Here is a 9,297-nt window from a genome sequence, read left to right as displayed (position 1 = left end):
ACCAGAAGAGGCTAGACTGAGCCAAAGGGAGAGAAGAGCAGATAGACATTCTCAGACAAGGCTAGAAGAATGGGTCCAACTCTATTGGCTTCATTTGTGCATTTTAATCCTTATGCTTGAGTTTTCTTATCTCCTTCCTTTTGCAGTGAAACTTTATCTAAGCACATGAATGCTGCTGTTTACTGAAGGGTGGGGAGAATTGTCTCTTCTAATACCTACCTAAGCATTGTGGTGAGATTTGATCTCACCACAATGTCTGGTACAAAACTAAATCATCCTTGGAGTTCAGATATAATATTTTAAGATACAGAATAGAGCAGGGGATGCAGTGGAGATGGGGGAGGGACAAAAAGGACGACCTTGGTATCTCCTTCCTGAAGGACCCATCCTGGAAAATGAGCTTTGTTTGTTCTTTCTCACAGCCTCTCTTGAGTTTGTAAAGATGCCTCGGCTCCTGAGAGATGTCCTCTGTGTAATTGAGACATTCCACAAATATGCCAGTGAGGACAGTAACCAGACAACACTGACCAGCAGAGAACTGAAGCAACTCCTCCAGGGCGAGTTTGGGGACTTTCTTCAGGTGAGCTACTCATAGAGCTGTGGAAATTCTTTCCCACTCACCCTTTCTTTACATTCCAAGCAAGATGAGCATGTGTGATCCCCATCCGTTTTACACTTAGCTACCAGGTCTCAGCACTCACTGACTCTTGAACTACTGTTTCCAATCTCAGTTCCCTACTCTGTGCAATTGCCTAGAGAAAATGAGTTTTTCATCACTGAGATTATTACTTCCATAAAGCTAACTTCTGAAAGGAGTCACAAGCCCTTATGCATCAAAATACAACTCAAAAATGATATAAATGCTCCTTCTCAGGCATAGCTCTCTGATTAAAAAAAAATGGCATGCAGAACCAATAAATTCTTGCTATTCTGGGAAAGTTAACCAGTTACTGAGGAATGGGTTCAGAAAAATGGAATTCTTGGGAGACACTCAGGACACTGGACCACATATAAATAAGCTAATTTCTTACTGTGTTTTCATGCAGCCATGTGTCCTTCATGCTGTGGAAAAGAATTTGAATCTTCTGAATATTGACAGTAATTACATCATCAGTTTTGATGAATTTGTTCTTGCAATCTTCAACTTGTTGAACCTCTGTTATCTTGACATACAATCATTACTAAGTTCAGAATTAAGACAGGTGACTAAACCAGAGAAGGAGAAGCCAGATGATGTGGATCTTCGGACAGCCACTGGAGATGGTCAGTGGACAGCAGGAACTTCACCAACTCAAGAAGAGAGGATGCTTCCTTCAGGAATGGCATCCTCATCTCAGCTCATGCCTGAAGAAAGTGGAGCAGTTGGAAACAACAGAGTGGACCCATGGAGAGAAGCCAAGACTCACAACTTTCCAGGAGAAGCATCTGAATACAATGACCCTAAGAACCAACACCTGGAAGGAGATGAACAGAGTCAGGAAGTGCCCCAAGATGTACCAACAACAGAAAACAATGAAGGCCAACTTAAGACAAAGAAGCCAATGGAAGGATCAAAACAGACCACCAGTCCCACAGAGAGAAAGGGACAGGATAAGGAGATCCCCCGAGAGAGAGATGAACCAGCCAGGGAGAAAAGCGTTTCCAAGATAAGAGACCAGTTTGGAGAACAGGAAGGAAATTCGGGAACCCAAAGTTCACCAGCGCAAGAAGCAACACAGAGACCATCTGAAGACCAGAAAGTTAGAATAGAAAAGGAGAAACACTCTAACACACAAGAACCATCCCTGCAAGGGGAAGATGAACCCAATTCAGAACATGCTGACATGCCAGAACAAGCTGCTGCCAGGAAACCATCTCAGACACAGAAATCAACTGATCCTGAGGATGTCTGTAGAACATTTGACAATCAAGAACCAGGAAAGGGAGCTGACCAGACACCAGCTGAGACAAAGAAATCAGGTGAAACTGAGGATTATGGTAGAACATCTGAGTTCCAAGAAAAAGAATGTGAAACAAAGGACCTGCAAGACCAAGGTGGTTGCAGAAATGGTTCAGAATCATCTGACATGAGAGATGAAAGGAAAGAGAGAAGAGGCCCTGAGACCCATGGAACAGCAGGACAGAAAGAACATGACAGAAAAACTCAGCCACTACTTCTGGAAACCCAAACACAGGATGGGAAGTATCAGGAACTCCAGGGATTATCAAAATCAAAAGATGCTGAAAAAGGTTCTGAGACACAATATCTAAGCTCAGAAGGAGATCAAACTCACCCTGAACTCAAAGGAGCAGCAGTCTCAGGAGAAGAGGCAGAACACACTGAAGAAGGCACAGCAGAAGCATTTGTGAACAGCAAAAACGCACCTGCAGCAGAAGGGACACTGGAGGCAAAAGAAAAGACACGAGATTTAGCACCACTTGAGAAGCAGTCTGCAGGAGAAAACAGTAGGGTCACCAAGACTCATGACAAACCAGTTGAGGAGGAGGATGGTTACCAAAGGGAGGACCCTGAGTCACCAATCACACAGAACGATAAGGGGTCTTCTGAAACTCCCAACAGCCTGGTTTCAGAGGAAGGCAACAGCAGCTCAAAGACAGGTGAACTGCCTATCCAAGGGGATTCCCAGAGTCAAGGGTACTCACATGGAGAGTCTGCACAGGGAGGTCACAATAATAACTCAGGTACCCAGAGGCAGGGAACACCTGGAGAGAAAAACAGAGCTCAGGAGGCAGTGGTGCTGGCAGTCAGAGGAGAGGATATACAGCTCACAGAGGACCAGGAACAGCCTGCCAGAGAAAAACACAAGAGTCAAGGCTCAGGAACCAAAGGCCCAGGTGCAGCTGTGGAGCCCAACGGACACCCAGAAGCACAGGAATCTACAACAAGAGATGAAAACAGAAAGTCCCTGGAAATAGAGATCACAGGTGCCCTGGATGAAGACTTCACTGACCAGCTTTCTCTAATGCAGCTCCCTGGAAAGGGAGAGAGCAGAAATAAATTAAAGATCCAAGGCCCAAGTAGCAAAGAAAAGAAAGGTAGAGCACCAGAGGCCCAGGATACTTTGTTAAAAAGGCTGGATGAGGACAATTCAGCCTCCCCCCAGATACAACTTGAAACAGAGGAACCTATAACATTGGAGGAGGAAGATGCAAGTCCCCAAGAGCTGGCAGGAGAAGGTGATAACCAACAAAGGCCAACCAAGGAAGAGCACAATTCTTCAGTCTCCTGGTCAAGTCTTAAAAAGCAGATGCAGAGAGACCAAGAGCCCTGTTCTGTGGAGAAAAGTACGGTCCATTCCAGCCCACTATACCAGTACCTACAACAGAAGATACTGCAGGAAACAAACATAAACCAAGAGGAGCATCAAAAGCAAGTTCAGATAGCTCAGGCTTCAGGCCCAGGGCTTTGCAGTGTATCCCTCACCAGTGAGATCTCAGATTGTTCTGTCTTTTTCAACTACAGCCAAGCATCACAACCATACACCAGGGGACTTCCACTTGATGAGAGTCCTACTGGTACACAGGAAACACCAGCTCCCCAGGCCTTGGAAGTTAAGCAGGGTCACCCTCAGAGAGAGAGGCTGGTACCACAAAGGGAGGCAAGCACCACGAAGCAATGAATCATTATCATCTCAACATGCCCCCATCTTCTCTCCCAATCACCCTCAATATTCACGTGTATACATTCATATGCAGATTAACAATCTTTTAAATTCCCTTCCTAAGTTTCTACAAGAGCAAATAATAAAGTATTCAGCAGTGGGAGCCACCACCAAAGAAACATCTGACCAAACAAATACAGTCTGTAAAACTCCTACCAGACAGTGCTACTTCCAAGTGCCAGAATGGACTTTGTCATGAGGCAATTTATTTCAATATACCTGTCATTAAAAATAGAAATTCCTTCCATATCTTTAGCGGGTGCCAATTTTTCCAGCTGATTCATTGAATTTAAAATGTAGCAGTAAGAAATTATGAGACTCTGCAATACTCTCTCATAACCATAAAATGTCAATTCATAGATATAGATTACTCTGCTTCATGACATTTCCTAGAATTATTTCAAGCTCATCCTAAAATTTTACCCTTCAAAATAACTTTAGAAATCACCATAACTTAATTATGGTTTTCTAGCACTTGACTACTCATCCAACAAATTTTTATTAAATCCCACTCTTTACACAAACTGTTCATAGCTTCTGGCTCAAATAAACAATCAGAATAATTATGAGAGAGAAAACACAAATCTAAAGTGCGCTTGATTTCATAAGCAGCTCTTGTAACCAACCATCCAGTGAGTCTACTAAAGGTTTACGTATATGGTCTGATGAGGGCATTAAAATCTAATTGATAATTAAACAACCTGATGATCAATTTCTTTTGTTGGTTCATTTTTTTTTATCCTTAGTTCTCTATCTTGCCTTGGAGACACTAATCAAAAACAAAAACAAAAACAATCTTAGTTCTTTGTGTTTTTTCAAAAGACTATAATTAAAGTATGATACCCTCCAAGCTTAGTCATGACTCAGGAAAGGAATAAAATTGTTATCATACTATGTTTCCTGAAGCCAAAAAGCAGGCCAATCCTCCATCTCCTATTGCATTCTGCCTTTGAGGTTCAGTATTCTTCCACATCAACCTTCACATTTTCCAGAGCCTAAAATCCAAGTATATACCCTCCCCCGCCAATATTTTCAAGTCTCTTCATTCTACACTCAAACATGAATTATATCAGTATCTGAAAAAATACATATTATTGTAAATGAGCAAGAGATGAAACAATTCACAAAAAAGAAAAATATATTGGTTTTTCTGTTTGTCTATGCTCTAGTATATATATACTATATATATACACACACACATATACTATAGACTTACTAAAGAAAAAAATTATGCATATATAATTTTAGTTTATAAATTATATATAATTATTTAATTAATATATAATTATATATAATTTGTGTGTGTGTGTGTGTGTGTGTGTGTGTGTGTGTGTGTATACTAGAGCATAAACTTATCCCTTTTAGCAAGCAATGTGGCAATAGGTACCTGAGCCCATAAAAATGAAAAACTTCATGATTAATAAATTCACAAAAGAAGCTATACAGATGGCCAATACACAGTTGAAATCCTCGTTGATATTGAAGAATATGACTGACAAAACAGCTCCAGTGGCAGTGGTGCTGGTAGTCAGAGCAGAGGATGTATAATTCATAGGGGAACAGGAACAGCTGAAAAGCAGAAACGTTTACCTATATGGTTTGCTGAGGGCATTAAATTAATGGGCAGTGGCTCATGCCTGTAATGCCAGCACTTTAGGAAGCCAAGATGGGAAGATCACTTGAGCTCAGGAGTTTGAGACCAGCCTGGGCAACATAGTGAGATCTAATCTCTACTAAAATAGAAAAAGAAATCAAAATTTTCTGTACTAAGCATATTTTATTTTCTTAACTGAAAAAATAAAAAACTTAATAGCAACAGTTTTTAAACATTCTCTTAGCATTCTAGCAATCATCCCTAATAGAATGGTGGGCAGAAAGAAGAAAAGTTAGCTGAACTTTTTTTTGGCCATCATCCTTCAAGAAGTATTCCTCTGAAGGCGATGTTGCCCTCCATCCAATAAGCCAAAAGACCTCCAACTTCCACACTTCTGGACAGCAGACACCAATGACTGTCTTCCCTGAAATACTCCCTTCACTGGACTTTCCCCATCTCCCTAGTTAATTCCTGTCATCCAGTTCCCAAGAATGTGGGCCCTTTCCAAGGACTCTTCTTTTTATGAACTTTCTCCTCATGAGAACCCATGCTTGGTTCAAGTTACTATTATCTCTTTCACACTGATGAGTCTCAATTCACCTTGTTCAAACCTGACTGTGCACTTCCATCCAGTCTCTACAAATGCTCACAGATATGATGCCTTCTCTTGTCAACCACTTCCAGACAAACCGGCTTTTCTTCTCAATTTCCTTCCTACCGTCATTCTATCTTCATTCTATCATGTTTCAAAGGCGCAAACTTTGGAATCATCATTTCCCTCGTCTCATTCTTCATATCTAATCTACTGTTAGCTCAGTAGTTTTTCTTAAGCCCATATTCTAGATGTGTCTTTCATTCTCTATTCCCTGTAGGATTTCACATACCCTTCACCTAAAATAATATCTCTCCCCACAGCTTTTCCTGAATGACCAAATCCTGTTCTTACGGGATCTAATGCTGATGACATTTTATGTATTCGTTCCAAATTTTTTTTTAAATCTATGTTAGTGCCAGATATTAGATGAAGCATTAGGGATACAGCATTGCCCAAAACCAGCTGGCTTGTCATCTTGGAGATGGTATTCTACTGAAGGAAGGGAGAGACAAACTGCAATAAATAAACAAGATAATTCTGGGTATTAACAGAAGGTAACGTGATAGAGAGGAGGCAGGGGAGCAGGGAGGCAGAGGCAGGCAGGACACGGTTCCAGAGTACTACTTGAATCCTTCCTGATGCCCTGGCTAGAGCAGATCTTATCCTCCTCTGAACTCCATAGTCTTTACACCTTTTTAAAAAATCATTATTTATTGAGCTATAATTATTTGTGTGCTTGTCTAATCTCTTCTCTTAGACTATAAACTCCTTAATGGCAAGGCTCACAACTTACATACCTTGCTATTCTTATTCTTCATTAGCATGAAGTTTAGTGCCAGATATATTCTACTGTTTCAATAAATGTTTGTTGAATACATAAATGAGTGCCTATGTCCTTGCAACAGCCTCTGCTTAGCTGTCCCCCTGCTTCTTGTTCAGTCCCCATTCAATCACTCATGAATTTTGCAAAACACCATTTGCACCTTTTCACCTCCCTCTGTTCAAGACCTCTCAGTGACACTTTATGTTTTTCTACATGCCACATCAAGTTTAAACTGATCAGATTCTCTGTAATCATCTCTGTAATTACAATTTACCACTAGTTTCTGTAGAAGTCTTTCAGAAGTCATAGGTTGGTCATGTAATTGTCTTTTAACTTTGAACCCTCACCTTAATCATTTAAATTCTATCCTACTAAGTTTACAGGAGGCACTATTGGGATTGAATTCACTCATTCATTCATTTTATTTGAACATATTTATTAAGCACTGGTCACGTGCCAGCACCACAGTGTACACTGGACATACCTGAGTGAATGGAGCAGTTAAGGTCCCTGCACTCACGTCCCTGCATAAGACAGGTGGAAAGTTCTGCAAAGAGCTATTCAAAAGCAAGTTGTTAGTAATAGTATTAGTTCCATCTCTGTGCCTCTGCTATTGTGGTCACCCTCCCTGAAATGTTTTTTTTTTAATTTCCTCTCTGCTTCCTCAATTATATCTATCCTTCAAGACTTAAACTAAATCTGACTCCACTAGAAAGCTCACACTGATCCTTTAACTATTATATCACTCATAGTCTGCACCACCCAGATGAATACTTTAATACTTACTAGCTAATATTACACACTAATTGTTCTCAGCATTATTTCCCCAACCAAATAGATTATAAGCCACTGAAGAGAAGGAATAATTTTTATACCCTGATACCACCAAGTGTCCTTGAGCAAATGACTTAACTTCTGTGACCTCAGTATCTGCCTGTATAAAACATCATTATAACTCACAGTTATTGCAAAGAATTAAAAAGAAATAGAGCTAGTAGGCAGAAGATACAACATACGCCTATAAGTCAATGAGTAAAAGGCAATCTCTTTTCTAAAAAAAAGAAAAGACATAAAAGAAGATAATTTTAAGGCCAATAAAAAAGATACTCAACCGCATCAGATATCAGATAATTGCAAATTAAATCAGGGTGAGAACCACTCATACCTATCAAATGTCTGAAATTTACAAGCAATAATGTCAAGTGTGTGCAAAGGTGTCTAGAGCAACAAGAACTTTCACACTAGTAGTAGGAGAATAAATTGATATAATAATCATCTTGGAGAACTGTAGGGCAGTATCTCTAAAGCTAAACATATGCCAACTCCATGACTAAGTAACTCCAGACCAGGCAGATAATTCAACAGAAATGCACCAAAAGACATGTTGAAAAATATCCATTGCAGCATGGTTTGTTACAGCCCAAAGGAGAAGCCAATACAAAGATCTACTAACTGAAAATGGACAACAGCAAATTGAGCTATATTCATACAATGAACGATTACACAGCAATGAGACATAGAAGAACTTCACAAGCATAATGTTGACAAAATTAGGCCAGAACGAAAGCCTTCATACTGAGTGGCTGCATTTACATAAAGTTCAAAAACAAAAGCCAAAACCAAATGCTAATCTATGGTATTAGAAGTCAGGATAACAGTACCGCTAGGGAGGAGAGAGGGGGTATAACATGGGGACTTTGGGGTGTTGATTAATGTTCTATTTCTTGATTTGGTCAGTGGTTACATGGAAGTATTCACTTTGTAATAATTCATCAAGTTATACATTTATGATCTGAATATTCTTCAATAAGAAAATATGTTTAAAAAGAATAAGTAGAATAACACATATTAAAGTGCCCAGCTAGCCGGGTGCGGTGGCTCAAGCCTGTAATCCCAGCACTTTGGGAGGCCGAGGCGGGTGGATCACAAGATCAAGAGATCGAGACCATCCTGGTCAACATGGTGAAACCCCGTCTCTACTAAAACTACAAAAAATTAGCTGGGCATGGTGGCGCATGCCTGTAGTCCCAGCTACTCAGGAGGCTGAGGCAGGAGAATTGCCTGAACCCAGGAGGCGGAGGTTGCGGTGAGCCGAGATCGCGCCATTGCACTCCAGCCTGGGTAACAAGAGCGAAACTCCGTCTCAAAAAAATAAATAAATAAATAAAAATAAAATAAAATAAATAAAGTGCCCAGCAAACCACCTGGCATGAGTAGGCGATCAATATGTATCTGTTTGCTATTAAACATTGAACCTGGAAGAGTACCAAATATGAGAGACGCTTTATTCATCTATTAATTCAACAATTGACCACCTACTAAACTATGTATACAGGGTATATGGTGATTAACAAAATAGACAATTCTTGACCTCATAGAGCATAGAGTCTGATAAGGGAAGAGAGTCATCTAAAAAATCAACACAAAAGCATTGCATAAGCACAAATGTCAACAAGTGCTATGAGAAAATAAACTAATAGGGAGACCAAATTTAATCTGAGGATCATAGAAGATCTCTGAAAAAATGGCATGTTTCTCCCTGAGAAAGTGGCATATCTCCAGCTAGCTGCAGTGGTTCACGCCTATAATTCCCAGGCTGAGGTGGGCAGAAAATACAAAAATT

The 9,297-nt window shown here is 40.2% G+C and overlaps 1 protein-coding gene across 1 annotated transcript; it reads left to right on the top strand.

Annotated features, from left to right (window-relative positions):
- Positions 1–325: 325 nt before the first annotated feature.
- TCHHL1 (trichohyalin like 1) lies at positions 326–4,362 on the top strand. Its single transcript, XM_032271581.1, has 2 exons — positions 326–580; positions 1,047–4,362. Exons 1-2 carry the CDS (start codon positions 335–337, stop codon positions 3,618–3,620), a joined length of 2,820 nt encoding a protein of 939 aa, XP_032127472.1. The 5' UTR covers positions 326–334; the 3' UTR covers positions 3,621–4,362.
- Positions 4,363–9,297: the final 4,935 nt, after the last annotated feature.

This window comes from Sapajus apella, unplaced genomic scaffold (assembly GCF_009761245.1).
Source record: "Sapajus apella isolate SASKATOON/1434 unplaced genomic scaffold, GSC_monkey_1.0 scaffold238, whole genome shotgun sequence".
NCBI lineage: Eukaryota > Metazoa > Chordata > Mammalia > Primates > Cebidae > Sapajus > Sapajus apella.
Note: the sequence above shows the minus strand (reverse complement) of the source record. Positions and strands in the feature narration are given on the sequence as shown.

Coding starts and splice junctions, on each gene's coding strand:
- TCHHL1 (XM_032271581.1), top strand. CDS start 335: ATGGGGGAGGGACAAAAAGGACGACCTTGGTATCTCCTTCCTGAAGGA. Junction 581..1,046: donor AGTTTGGGGACTTTCTTCAG/GTGAGCTACTCA, acceptor GTTTTCATGCAG/CCATGTGTCCTTCATGCTGT.